Here is a 15478-nt window from a genome sequence, read left to right on the forward strand (position 1 = left end):
TAGACATTGGTACAAATAGATCAGTTAACTGTATATTTAGGAGGAAACACCCAGTGTGTTTCAAATTGTGGTTAAAACTCTGATATTGAAGCTTGCTATATTTTTTATATCAGAAATAACAAGAGAGATTATTTTGTAAAGTTTATCATTTTTATAATTTGAGCTGAAGTTTCATGGAATTATGTGTCATAAGGAGTACTGGGCTTTACTTTCACTCTGTGTTCTTTGACAGGATTCTTATTTTGGTTGTTACATCATTTTTGAAAATACAATTTTTAGTATTGCAAAAGATGGAAGAGAAATGTCAACTGGGGTACCATTTTGAAGAGAGGGCATTTTAATCTTAAATTATCCTTATTAGTAGGCTATAAATATTTTACATGCTTATGGTAGAGAAGGTGATTAGAAGCCAAAGACAAGCTGATATATTCTAGGACTTAGAAGTAGAGCAGAATCTTCCTGCTCTTACATCAAGGGCAATGAACTACAGGCAGTGTTCCAAGTAAAGTAGCTTTTCATCTAAGTAGGACTAATGATAATGGTTTACTAAGAAGTACAGATGTCTTCATGCTGATGCTCAAAGCCCAAATTAGGTTAGCTACAGTGCTTGCATTTGGAATGCAGAAGCATTGCTAATCAAAGCCTTTATAAGCAAAACTTAAAATGATGGCTTCGCTAAATGTGCATTTATACACCAAATTCCTTGGATCAGACTGGCCTTTATTCTGGGCCAAGAAGCTCACAGCTTTGAATGATTAAAAAGCTCATGTTTTAGGTTGATTTTAAAAAGTATTCTACTTCTCTGTTGGTCCAGCTGCTCCCACCTGTTCACACAGCGATGGGCTGTCCATTGTGTTTTGGGTTTGTTTTTTGTCAACACAGCCTTTGATATGTCCTGGTATTGACAGAAAAAGAGAAAACAATTCAGATTCTAGGAAAACATTAATACACTGAGAATGACCTAGCTTGGCAGAGTGGCTTAATCAGTTTCTTATTGAGGACTCTGTCTCTCCGGGCATGAAATTCTCTTTGTTGTTAGTGATATCTTTTTGACATCTAGTCAGTCTTTGGTGGTAGAGAAGATTAGAAAGACTCAGTTTTTTGCTGAATTGCTCTTGCCCTTCTAGCTTCTTTCACACCCTGTACGTACTATTTCTTCCCTCTTCTCCCTCTGCTAACTTCTTTCCATTCTTCAGGTTTTCACTCCAGAATCAACTTCCAGAATGAATTCCCTGTACTGGGTGTACCTTCTTTGTGGTAATAATAAAAATAAAAGTAATAACCATCTTGGAACACTCAGTATCTGCTAAGGACTGTATTAATCACATTGCATAAATCTGTGTTTTTCAAACATTTTTAGTAGCCTGCTTCCAGCATCTTATGTTGAATCTCCTTATAAACATATGTCTGAAGTCCTAGGGCTCTGAGGAACACAGTGTGATGACTATCACTGGTTTATATGACCTCATTGAATTCTGCAACCCATTATTTGGGCATTATTATCACCATTTTAAAAACAAAATTGAGACAAAGAGAAGTTGCAGTAGATGGGTGGCAGAGCTTGGATTTGAACTTGGATCTGAACTCAAGTTTTCACTAATACATTAGTTCTTGCCTCTGTTCTACATTCTCCCAGGGTTAGTGAACTGCTGTCATGTCAGGCATCCTCCATTAGCTCTGGAAGGCTTACCTTTGTGTCTGTAGCAACTAGCACTGTGCCCAGTCCATAATAGGTGCTTAATGAACCAGAATCTTAAGGTATTTATACTCAAGTATATTTTAATCTATTGTCTACCACGGTTTAACAAATTCATTATTATCATTTTTAAAAAATTTATCTTTATTGTTGAAAGTACTACAGGTATCTAATTTTTCCCCCCCAATTGACCCCCTCCACTTCACTCCCACCCCCTCCCCAGACCTTCACCCCGTTATTGACTTTGTCCATGGGTTATGCATATACGCATATAACTTCTTTCGTTAATCTCTTCCCACCCTCCACCCCCCTTCCCTCTTTCCTCTGAAATATGATCATCTGTTGCATGCCTCAATGTCTTTGGATCTATTTAGTTTGTCAGATTCTTTTGTTCATTAGCTTCTTCTTAAAGAAGACCCTCCAACATTCCCTGTTGTGCTGGTCTGGTGGAGATGAACTCCTCTAGCTTTTTCTTATCTGTGAAGCTCTTTATCTGACCTTCAGTTCTAAATAATAGCTTTCTTGGGTGGAGCAATCTTGGTTGTGGTTCCTTGTTTTTCATCACTTTGAATATTTCTTGCCACTCCCTCTGGCCTGCAAAGTTTCTGTGGAGAAATCAGCTGACAGTCCTATGGGTGCTCCCTTGTAGGTAACTAATTGCTTTTCTCTTGCTGCTTTTAAGATTCTCTCTTTTTCTTTAACCTTGGCATTTTAATTATGATGTGTCTTGGTGTGGGCCTCTTTGGGTTCCTCTTGTTTGAGACTCTCTGTGCTTCCTGAACTTGTAAGTCTATTTCTTTCCCCAGATAGGGGAATTTTTCTGTAATTATTTTTTCAAGTAGGTTTTCAATTTCTTGCTCTCTTTCTTCTCCTTCTGGCATCCCAGTAATATGAATGTTTGGCCTCTTGAAGTTATCCCAGAGGCTCCTTACACTATCTTCATATTTCTGGATACTTTTTTCTTTTTGCTCTTTTGGTTGGGTGATTTTTGTTTCCTCATGTTCTAAATTGATGATTTGATTCTCAGCATCCTCTATTCTACTGTTGATTCCCCATAAATTATTCTTCAATTCAGTTCATGTAGCCTTCATTTCAAATTGGTAGTTTATTATGTCATCAATGGTCTCAGTTGTTTTCGTAATACTCTTACTAACATGCTTGAGCATCCTTATAACCATAATTCTGAACTCTGTATTTAATACCTTGCTTGGTTCTATTTCATTTAGTTCCTCTTCTAGAGATTTCTTCTGTTGTTTCCTTTGTGACATGTTTCTTTGCCTCCACATTTTGACTGCGTCCAGGTGTTTGTTTCTATGTATTAGGTAGAGCTGCTATGTCTCCTGGAATTTGTAGAGTGGCTTTGTGTAGTAGGTGTCCTGTAGGGTCCAGTGGCTCAGCCTCCCCAGTCACCGGAGCTGGGCCTTCTAGGTGCTCCCCTGTGTGGGCTGTGTGCACTGTCCTGTTGTAGTTGAGCCTTGGTTGCTGTTGGCATCACTGGGAGGCATCCCCAGGCCATTTGGCTTTGAGGACCAGCTGCAACGACAGCCAAAGAGCTGCTGTGCTGGAGATACTCCTATGGAGCAGGATTTACTTCAGTGGAGCTTTGGTGTTCATCAAGTGCACCCCTTGAGTGTGTCATTCGTGAATGTAGTAGGGTTGTAATCCAGCGTGGTCGAGTCTGAGCACCAGGTGCACTGTCTCTGGGGCCTCCGGGGAGGTGCAAAGTCAGCCTGTGCCAGTGCCTTGCCTAGGGCCACCCAGCATGAGCTACACAGCAAACCGTAGTTGTCTGCTACTTGTGTTGGGCTTGGAGGTGTCCAGGAGAGGCCAAGCTATGAACCAGTGCAGGCTGCCACTAGTGTCATGCCTGGGGCCACTTATCAAGCCATATGGGGCACACTGCTGCTTGTTTGAGAGGTTTTAGGAAAGTCCTAAGCATAAGGCTCGAGAGGCCACTTGCATAGAAAAGCCCCTGGAAATGGCTTGGATGAGCTTGCAGGTGGGGAGGGGCGGGGCCTCCGGGAATCACCAGGGAGGGGCCAAATGTGTGAGTCAGGTGCTGGCGATTCACATATGGCGCCTGCATGCCAGCTGTGTGCTGGGAGGACTCGCCAAAGGAGCAACAGCCTCTGCCAGCTCTTCTGCCTGGGAGGAAGCTGCCCCTCCACCTCTCACCCCAACTTCAGGCAGGTTAGTTCCTCCCCAAGTGTCCCAGGTCCTTTCAAGCCACTGCCCGGCACTGGGGCTCAGAAGGAGCATGTTCGAGTGAGTCCGTGTGTTTGTCGTTTAAGAGGAAAGCCTGGGGCTCCTGCAGCCTCCGAGACCCTCAGCGACAGTCCCACTTGGTTTTTACAGCCCAAGGTTGTGGGGATTTCCCTTCCCAGCCCTGGAGCCCTGGGCTGGGGGCCCACTGTGGGGCTGGAACCCCTCACTCTTCCAGGAAACCTCTGCTGCCAAGATGTCTCTCCCAAGTTTAAACCTCGGCACTGGGGTGAGCCCCCGGCCGTGTCTCCGCCCCTCCTACGGGTCTTGGCGCTTCTTCAGTTCCCTGGTTGTGGGGCTTCTGTTCAGCCAGATTTCAGGAGGCTCTGAGTGATGGTGGTTTTGTACTTTAGTTGTAATTTTGATGTGGTTGTGGGAGGCGGCGGCTACAGTGGTTACCTACACCACCATCTTGTTTCCTCCTTACCATTTTGTTTTTGTTACTTCGTTTCCAGGTAGCCCTTACAGCACTTTTACAGTATGGACAGTATCATTATTCCAATTTTTACATCTAGAAGGACATATAAAACAATCACATTATGAGGAAACTCCATATGGTTTTCCACAGTGGCTATACCAATCTGCATTGTCACAAACAGTGCCTCACCTACACTTGTTTGTTGATTTGTTGATGGTAGCTATTCTGACAGGTGTGAGGTGATATCTCATTGTGGTGTTAATTTGCATCTCTCTGATGATTAGTGACACTGAGCATCTTTTCATGTCTGTTGGCCATCTGTCCTTTTTGGAGAACTGTCTATTCAGGTCGTTTGCCCATTTTTAAATTGTGTTGGTGTTTTGTTTTTTGTTGGTGTTGAGTTGAAGTTTCATAAATTTGGGATATTAACTCGTTATCGATGTATCATTGTGAATATGTTCTCCCATTCAGTGGGTTGTCTTTTAACTTTGTTGATTATTTTCTTTGCTGTGCAAAAACTTATTAGCAAAAAGTTTTTAGTTGAATGTAGTCCCATTTGTTTATTTTTTCTGTTGTTTCCTTTGCCTGAAGAGATATATCAGAAAAAATATTACTACAAGAAATGTGAGATTTTACTGCCTATGTTTTCTTCTAGGATTTTTATGGTTTCAAGTCTAATGTTTAAGTATTTAATTCATTTTGAGCTTATTCTTTTGTATGGTGTAAGAAGGTGGTCTAGTTTTATTTATTTATTTTTGCACGTATCTGTTCAATTTTCCCAGCAGCATTTTTTGAGTAGACTATCTACTGTATTGTATGTTCTTGTCTCCTTTGCCAAATATTAATTGACCATAAAGGCATGGGTTTATTTCGAGGCCCTCTATTCTATTCCATTGATCTTCATGTCTATTTTTAAATTACAAATGGAACTGCCTTATGACTCAGCTGTTTTACTTCTGGGAATATATCTGAAGAAACCCAAAACATGAATTTGGCAAAATATATGCACTCCTATGTTCATTGCAACATTATTTACAATATCCAAGACTTAGAAGCATTCCAAATGCCCATTAGCAGATTAAGTGGATAAAAAAGCTGTGGTACAGCCTTGATCAGTGTGACTCAGTTGGTTGAGGTGTCGTCCCATGCACTGAAAGGTTGCCAGTTTGATTCTGGGTCAGGGCACATGCCCGGGTTGCAGGCTCTATCCCCAGTAGAGGGTGTGCAGGAGGCAGCTAATTGATGTTTCACTATCACATCAGTGTTTCTCTCTCTCTCTCTCTCTCTCCTTCTCCCTTCTCCCTTCCCTCTCTCTAAAAATTAGTTAAAAAAAAAAAAAGCTGTGGTACATTTACACCATGGAATACTACTATGCCATAAAAAGAAGGAAATCTTACCCTTTGCGACAGCAGGGATGGACATGGAGAGTATTATGCTAAGTGAAATAAGCCAGTCAGAGAAAGACAAGTACCATGTGATTTCACTTATATGTGGAATCTAATGAACAAAATAAACTAACATAAAATAGAAACAGACTCATAGATACAGAGAATAGACTTATGGCTGTCAGAGGAAAGGGAGTAGTAGAGCTGGATGAAAAAGGTGAACAGATTAAGCAAAAAACAAAACAAAACAAAAAAACCCTTCATAGACAGACAACAGTATGGTAATTACCAGAGGAAAAGGAGAGGATTAAGGGGGGTGGTACTTAGTGATGGAAGGAGACTTGACTTGGGTTGGTGAACACACAAGACAATATACAGATGATGTGTTATAGAATCATACACCTGAAACTTACCTAATTTTATTAACCTATGTCACCCCAATAAATTCAATTAAAAAATCACATTATGGCTTATGGCTCCAAGGAATAATTAGCAGAATTATTTTTTTCTAAATTATATGTACCAAAATAAATTAATGAGTGAAACTCCTCGTCTCCGTTCCTTTTCATGGACCAAAGGCTGCCATATACAAATGTAAAGCCTTAATGACTGTTTCAGTAATTTGTTAAATTCACCCTCTCCCTTTCTACTTAGATGGAAAACGAAGATTTCATGTATTTTTTATAATCTCAGCATGAAATTCTTTCTATCTCAGTATAGTAAGTCTTAGTATCTGCATGAAACCTGGGTGGTGATGCCTTATAGTGCATATTTTTAAAAGTTTAGCCAACCTAATACTATTTCAAATTAAATCCCCTATGCAAAGCAGCAATTTATAATAAAGTTGTGTTTCAGCTGGGAGCTATTTTACAACGCTGAATTGAGAATCTTTACTAAAGCTATAATTTAATGAAAAGCTGCCTGATTTTCAGTTTAGTATTTTTATTATACTTAAGTATTTTTATTATAATGGCACATTTCAAATCAACTCAGCCACATTTAAGGAGCACATACTGCCCGGCTGGGCATGGCTCAGCGGTTGAGCATCGACCTAGGATCCAGGCGATTGGGGTTCGATTCCCGGTCAGGGCACATGCCCGCGTTGCGGGCTCAATCAGTGACTCTCTCATCATTGATGTTTCTGTCTCTGTCTCTCCCTCTCCCTTCCTCTCTCTGAAATCAATAAAGATATATTTAAAAAAAAAAAAAAAAAGGAGCACATACTATGTGCAAGGCATTGGATGGTAAGTGGAGCTCTGAGGGATACAGAAATGACTAAGACTTCTGTTTCCTGAGGTATGACAGACCAGGTACCATAACCAGCCCTCCTGCTGAAAACAACCAAAAAATGTAGGGGATAATATTAAAGAAAGAAAAAATCTTTTACAATGTATTAATCAGCTCCAAATACTCAGTGGCCAAAATCTAAGAGAGAGTGGGAACATGGAAGGTAAGTTGAGCATTGAAGCTGGCTTTTGACTTGAGTGCATTTGCTTAACCTAAAACACATGTTGATTTTTATTATTTCATGAAAATGCAAGAATAGAAATACCCTATAGAATTTTGTAACCACAACTAAGCTAATGTACACCAAATAGTGAACTTGCAGAACACGGAAAATAAAAAAGATCTTAATTGAAGCGAGAGAGGACATTTTACCTTCAAAGGAACAACAGTTAGACTGAGAGATGACCTTTGAGAGTAACAATGGAAACCTGCATTCAGAGCAATGATGTTTCCAGTGGGCTAAGGAAAGAGGACTGTGAATCCCCAAATGTAGTCACTTAAATATCTTGGAAGAGCAAAAATGAAGTAGCATTTTCTTTTTTTAAGACAGAGACAGAGGGCAAGAATTTGCCACCAACCGTTCAGAAGGGTGTGCTTCAGGAGAAAGGAAAGCTCTATCCTAGCTGGAAGACAGAAGATACAAAAAAGTGAGAGCAAAGAAGATGGGAAATATATGGGAAAATCTAACAGGCATTGAGTATAGAAGCCAATGATAATAATGTTTTGTGCAGTTGAAAAATGTAAGCTCGAATAAAACCCACATATATAATAACATTAGCATCTAGTTTGGGAAGGATTCTTGTAAGATTCTTGTATCTTTTAGGAAAAATAGTAAAGATTGACTTCATTTGGATTTTTCTTTTACCTATCCATGTTAAAAACCTTAGAGTTACTACTAAAATACTAGAAATAGACTGTAAAATCTTTAAACCAAAAAAGGGAGAAGTGGAATTGAAGATAATTAAGACATGTTTTTTTCCTTTAAGGCTCTTAGTATCTAATCAGCAGTGCTGGAGACAAGGAGTAACTTCAGGGGACTCTCTTGGCCCCAGCTTGTGAACCACCTAGATATGCTTGGCTTCACATTTCTTCCCACTCCTCACCTCAAAGCTTGAGCTGCTTTGAATTGTTTCCAGACCCGAGAAACTCTAGCCAAGGCTCATGCCCGCCCTGCAGGTGTCTGCTGCCACTGCCACATTAGAATTGAGGAGCCTCTGGATGGGTGCCAGCTGACAAGCAGGGATTACCACGGCCGAGTGCTTGCGATGCCTCGCCTTGGCACTCTCTGGCTTCTTTAGCATCTGCCTGGAAGGGCCAGGTAACACAAACCCAAAGGGTATGGGAGTTATCAACAGTTGGAATGGACGTTGACCAGTGAAAGGCGGGAGACAGGAAGAAACCAGCAGATTGTTCTTTCTCCCTACTCCACTAAACCGCACAGTTTCTTCCAAGGCTCAGTAATTCAAACTTGACATATCCTGAGAGACTGAGCAGAGCTGTAGCCAGCTTGATTATAAACCCTCTTAAATTAGTGCTCCCTCTTGAATGATTTCCTTTCTTTTTTTCCTCTCACTCATGCTTTCCTGGGCTTGCACCCTTTCGATAACATAAATGTTTGTCTTAGACTGTGTTCTAGTGATTCCAGGCTAAGACACAACCTTTAGTCACCTATCCATAAGCTGCATTAGAGAATCCTCCAGAAACCATCCAAAATAAACATGTAAACTAAATAATAAAAAATTTCCTACTTGTGCAAATGCAGCTTTAAGTTGATTTCCCACTTCTTCCTCCCTTTCTAACAAAATTGGTGCCATCTCCTGAGCTCTTGCCACATAGAAATTGGAACCCTGGTATAGAGAAGGTAAGCAAAACATGTGAATATCTTTCTTCTGAGATAAAGTATGGTAAGTTCTATACCATAGAGGCACAAAATATGTTAGAGAGATGAACTAGTCAGTCAAGTCTAATGGAGCACAGAGTATGTTGGTGAAATAATAGGTTAAAATTGGAAGGTTGTCCTGTGGTTTTAATATTATAGGCTTTGAATTAAAGGCTAGGTGTTTGAATTTTATTTAGTGGATGATGGGAAGTCAATTAAAAGTTTTTAACAGTGAAGTGACAATCAGGAGAAAATAACACATGTTATAAATATATAGAGATGTAATATACACACACATTTGTACATACGTATATGTATTTGAGCAAAGGGTTTACAAAAATCCCCCCCCTTACAATAGAACTTCACCTTCAATTAGTTCTCTTGCTCTATTTCCCTGGTAACCTGACAGAGATTATCAGTGTGTTTCAACATTGCTTATGATAAGAATGACCCTGACTGATGAAATGCATGTGCATTGGGAGAAAGACTAAAACCCTGGAGAGGTTTGCCATACTTTGGGCCTTCCGAAGTGCAATGGTTCTTGTAATTGAGCACGTCCCTTGTGGGGACCCTGGAAGCTGTGCCTTTGGAGTTGTTAGAAGAGGTGTGGGCACCTGTGGGATGTGAGACTTTTAAGCTAGGACAGCTCCTTCACCTGCCCAATGTGAGCCTCATCTTCTTGAACCTGAATTACCACCTGTGTGGACCATCAGAAGGCCTTCCATGAAAGAGGAATGTCTTGGTAAGCTCTGGTTCCTGTCCTGTGTAGGTTGATTACAAATGTGGTCTGCTTAAATGTATAGTTGAATCAGATGAAAATCTAGTGGTGAAATGACCACATTAAATAAGACCAATAACTGAGAAATTACAAAAGTGATATGACTAACTACAAAAGAAATTATGAAACTTCTATATATTAAAAAAGATACTTCAAATGAATTCAGAAGACAATTTAGGAAACATTTAAAATCAGATGGCAGAAAAAGGGTTAATATCTGTAATATAATGTCTCCTTAATAAGAAAATATAAATTGTGCAACAGGAAAAATAGGGCAAAGGATAAGAATAGGCACTTGACAGAAAAGCAAAACCAAATGGTGAATCAACAAATGAAAAGATGGTCAGTTGTTAGAGATCAAGGATTATACTACAATACCTCATCCCATATCAGACTAACAATAACATTTCTGTCGGTGGGCCATGGTAGTATTTACTAAAACTAGTATTTTTCCCACCCAAACCTATCCATTTCTGTGGTACTATCCCTAATAGTAAAAGCACATTATGAAAATAAACAAAGATGTTTATTGAATGTTGTTATTACCAACAACAGTGTGAATGCCCAGCAATTGGTAATGGTTGAATAAAGGATGGTACATCTATTCCATGACTACTTAGTTAGCAGCCTTTAAAAATTTTATCACTGCCTGGGTTGCGGGCTCGATCAATGACTCTCTCATCATTGATGTTTCTATTTCTCCCTCTCCTTTCCGCTCTCTGAAATCAATAAAGATATATTTTATTAAAAATAAATAAATAAATAAAAATTTTATCACTACCAACAGACTTGATGGTATTTCTTTTTAAAAAAATATGTGTTTTATTGATTTCAGAGAGAGGAAGGGAAAGGGAGAGAGAGATAAAAACACCAAGAGTCATTGATCAGCTGCCTCCTTGCACGCCCCCTGCTGGGGATCGAGGCTGCAACCTGGACATGTGCCCTGACGGGGAATCAAATGGTGATTTCCTGGTTCATGGGTTGATGCTCAACTGCTGACCCACGCCAGCTGGGCTTGATTTCTTTTTTTTTCTTCTTCCAAACATTTTAGAAGTTTTTTATTACAAATTGATGTGCAAAATTGTGCATCTTTCTAGTCTAGTCACTAAAGGAGATTCTTCACTAGTTACCTTTTTAACAGAATAGCTTAAATATCTTAAAACAAAAAATATATATCTTTTAAAGTCATTTGCTGGTCTCCTTCTGTATCTTTGCTGCTGAAGATAATGGTATTTCTTTTGAAGTATAGACATATGTGGAGAATTAGGGGCAGAGAAGTGTGTAAATATAATCCTGGGTGTATAAATAATTATGTAGATTCCTTTTGATGGAGGAGTTGGGTAGTTAGTGGAAGGGGTGGATGAAGAATGGGGTGAAAAAAATGATACCACAAATATATAATTCTATTTTCTAAATTTTATGTGCTGTTATATACTTAAAGAGATACCATATGGTTATTTATCGAAATGTTAATGGCAGTTATCTGAACACAAAGAGTTTCATGTAGTTTTTATGTGTTTCCTTTATACCTTTATGACTTTTAAAAAATATGCTTGTATTTAAATATATATTATATAATTACATGTTTTATATAATTTATAGTATAATGAAAATATATTCAAATAAAGGAAAATCAAAACATCGATTTTATTAGGAAGAGAACCAGTTGCTAAGTGCCTTCTGTAGTTTCCCCCTAACCATATTTTCTCCTGTGGTTTCAGTTGTCCAGGGTCAACTGTGGCCCTAAAATATTAAATGGAAAATCTTAGAAATAAACATGAAGTCCTAGTTGTACACCATTCTGAGTAGCGTGATGAAATCCTGTGCTGTCCTGCTCAGTCCAGCCCCAGATGTGAATCATCCCTTTGTTTTTCATACCATGCTGTATGCGTTACCCACTAAAGTCTCACAGCTCATAACTTGAGCCCATGTATTTCTAACCATAGTGCCAATTGCACGTTACATGCCTTTTCCCACATACCAGGTATCTTCCTTTATTTAACATGAAGGGGCTCTGCCCTGGAAGAAGCTCTGTGTATGTAAAAGAATAGTCATTTATTCTTAAGAGTTTAAGGGGGAACTGAGGTATTGGTTGTATATTACAGGTTTTCACCTCCAAAATTAAATTTAAATGAGTAAATATTGAGTTCCTGAGAAACCATATAGGCAAAACTATTAATGTTTTATGTAGTGTGTGTGTGTTTCTGTATTTCTGAGGATAAGAATCATAATATTTACATATGAGCCCTATTTCTGCATAATTATGATAAATTTATTTATTTTTGAAATTTATTCAATCAAAAGTAGAAATTTAACAGGTCCATTGCATTCATTTTAAAACTTAAATTCTTTATCTTTAGGTTATCTCCACTGTAATGAATACGATAGTCTGAGACTGAGGTGGCTGAGGCAGACGTTAGAATCTTTCATCCCACAGCCTTTGGTAAATGTAATTAAAGTGTCTGAATTGGATGGCAGAGAAATGGGAGATGCCACGCCTGAAACGTTTGACAAGGTACTTTTATTACATTGTGACAAACTGATGGACTCCCAGTGATACCACTGGTATGTTGCTTTTTTGTTGTTTTCTGTCCGCTTCCAGATGGAGCCTGATACAATTTCTCAGTACCCTGGGAAATTCTGATAAAGTGAACATGGAAGCAGTTTTCATTTGATGGTCAGCATGGTTCAAAGGAAGCGGTAACATTGGGATTGGAGATTGTAGAATGTTTTTTATTTCCAGACACCTCAAAGATACTTAGGAAAAGATCAGATATTATTTGGGTCAGGACACAAACATGTGCATTGTATTGCTCTAATTCGGCAACATTTCATTTTAGGGTGTGATAGTTGAAGAAAAAGAGCATTTCAGTAAACTGAAATGGAAATACTAGTTCCTAAAAATAAATGCAGAGAGTTCAGAAATATAACATCTGTTTAAAATGAGTCACTTTTGTAAAATTTTTTACTGTAGTTGTCAAGAATATGAAATATTAGTGGATATTGTTAGACTTTTAGTCTTCCCATTTTCCCCCGCCCCCAAAATCCAGCCACTGAAAGTTCACAGGAAATTTTGCTGAAAAGTATTGGTGAAGAAATGTCATAAAGAAGAACTTAACCATGGTGTATTTTTGGCTTTAAAAGAAATGTCTTTATTTGCTATTTTTGGTCATGTTCTGGATAGCTTTGTGTCTGAGGATGTGTTTCCAGCACATGTTTGCATTACATGTCCCGTTTTCTCCTAGGTGTTAGTTGATGCTCCATGTTCAAATGATCGAAGTTGGTTGTTCTCTTCTGATTCGCAGAAGGCAGCCTGTAGGATAAGCCAGAGGAGGAAGTTGCCTGTTCTACAGATAGAACTCTTAAGGTAAGGGCTATTAATGCAAACATTCATTTTGGTTTCTAGTGTAATTTAAATTGGCGTGACAGAACATGACACAGGGAAGCCCCCCAATGAAGGGTTTCCTATGTAGGTGTCAGCAATTATTCCTCCAAAGACTGCACCCAGAAAATTCTCAGTCTCTTCCCTTTCGGCTCTCATGCTGTAATGTTCCTTCTGCCCCTGCCCTGTCAATGAAATACAGTATTACTGCACATTGCCTTTTAAAATGATTTTACTGTGGTTAAAAATTGTTTTCTTATTGGGACCATCCCAAGCCCAGGGTTCATCACCCTATTCTTTCGCCAGAATTTGAACCAGAATGCAGCTTTGGACCAGAATACATTTTTGTTTGTTTGTTTGGTAATGAACACATTGTTCTGGATGAGTCAGCCTCCCAGGAAGTGGTAGTAAATTGTTAGCCCCTATGTCCCTAAGAATTTTCCGAAAGGGCATGAGCAAGAGATGCTAGGTTTCCTTCATAAATAAGGCATTTTGGGACTACCCTCATTTCAAAAAAGATTTCTACTTATGCCCTGCTCCCAAGTAATCCCTATGTTTAATGCTGAATACAACTTCTCTGGAATATTTAAAATATAGTTAAATGATGCCTCATCACTCATTATTTCTCACTTGTGGAAGGAGAATGAGTGACGATTTCTCTGCACTGCCGACAGTGTGCTTGACAATGTGCTTTACTTCCTATGTCAAACTGATATACAACTATGAACATCTGCCATTACCTAAGTATTATGTCAGTACTAATAGCTGGTCTTGTTTTTGTATCAGATGATGTATCAGCTCATTATGGGGACGCTTGCTAATGCCTACCAGAAGGTTCTTCTAAACATTTCTCATCAGACAATTTATCTGAATATTATCTTTCTTCTCTCTCTCATGAAAAATTCTTCCTTCACTTCTTTTTCTTCCTGGTCATTACCAAGCTTACTGTCTTTTATGTTCTGTCTACTGCCTTCCTTCCATTTTGTCTCAATTCACTGTAATATATTCAAACAATACAAGTGAAGTAAAAGGCTCCCTTGGCCACAGTCCCAACCATATACCAGCTTTGTTCCCTGGGTTAACTACTGGACTTAAGTTGGTGTATAATCTTTCAAACTTTTTCTGTTGCTTTTCTTACAACTACATATACCTAGAGAAATACATTAAAAAATAACTGCTGTCATTGTGTATATATTGTTCTGAAACTTGCTCTTTTTTGTACTTAATATTTCTTAAAGTCTGTTCCTTCTAGATATACTTTTTTCTTTTCAAAAGACTGCCCCTTTTGAATATTTTCTATGAAATATTCAAAGGGGCAGTCTGTCATGCTCCATTTAATTATCTGTTTTGGATACTTAAGTGTTTTTTTTTCCGCTTCTGGGAACTATCTTTTAATTTGTCTCATTGGACATACATGCTAACATATTCCTTGAAGGTTGACCATTTGCAGAGATATTGTTTTCTAAAACGGCTGTACCACTCCTTACCTTCTGTTGCACTTGACTTTGTTGACTGCTTGTTTCCTCTTAAAATAGTGTCTTTGCTTGATTTTTGTAATCCTATCCTTTCCTGATTTTCTTTCTACTTATTTTCTTAATTTGCTCTTAATTAGTTCATACCATAAATTTTGGGTTTCCTTAGGCTACTGGTGTTCTATTTATCTGATAACTTCAACCGATTTAAGACACTATCTTCCAAATATGGGCCTAAGCTCAGATCTTTCTCCCTTGTCTCAGACCTATATGTACATTCATTTTCCTATTCGAGATCTCCATTTGATAGCCCCTCAGACACATAGAACTAAGTTTGTCAAGAAGGAACTCATAATTTCTAATGATCTTCTGCTTCCCCCTCCCAATTAGCAAAACAAAAAATCAAATAGAAACCCCACCAACCTGCCTCTTTTCCTCTCTCCTGTATCTCATTAATCGCCGTGCATACCGTCACGTATTTGACTAAGTCAGAAGTTCATCTCCAACTCCTCTTTCTTGTATGCAATCTATCACTAAGACATTTCAGCTGTACCTGTTACATATTTCTCAAGCCCATCTAATTCTTTTCATCCTTAATAGTCTAATATAAGTATCTGTCACCTAAATCATTGTAACTGGCTCCTAACTGCCCTTCACGTCTCCAGGTGTGAGCTCTATTTGACTCCCCATAATAAAGCCAAATCCAATCTGAAATGTAAATCTGATCTTGTCAGTTTCCTTTCTGGAATAGCGCAATGGTTCCCCATTGTCACTGAGATGTCAGATTCCTTAGTATGACATTCAAGTCCTTTTTGTACATGGTTCCTTCTTATTTCACTAGCCTAGCCTCATGTCGCAGGACTCTTCTTGGCATTGTGTTCCAGCTGAGCAGCTCCTCACACTCACCTTGCACTGTCTC

General features: G+C 38.8%; 1 protein-coding gene across 3 annotated transcripts in view; it reads left to right on the forward strand.

The window, feature by feature from the left end:
- The window catches only part of NSUN3 (NOP2/Sun RNA methyltransferase 3), a 161794-nt gene that overhangs the window by 14910 nt on the left and 131406 nt on the right, over positions 1–15478 (forward strand). For all 3 annotated transcript variants that reach the window (XM_087818111.1, XM_087818110.1, XM_016196551.2), the window contains exons 4-5: positions 12066–12220; positions 12951–13072. In XM_087818111.1, the coding sequence (XP_087674237.1) occupies positions 12066–12220; positions 12951–13072 (277 nt within the window). The remainder of the gene's footprint in view (positions 1–12065; positions 12221–12950; positions 13073–15478) is intronic.

This window comes from Miniopterus natalensis, chromosome 6 (assembly GCF_054644295.1).
Source record: "Miniopterus natalensis isolate mMinNat1 chromosome 6, mMinNat1.hap1, whole genome shotgun sequence".
Classification (NCBI taxonomy): Eukaryota; Metazoa; Chordata; class Mammalia; order Chiroptera; family Miniopteridae; genus Miniopterus; species Miniopterus natalensis.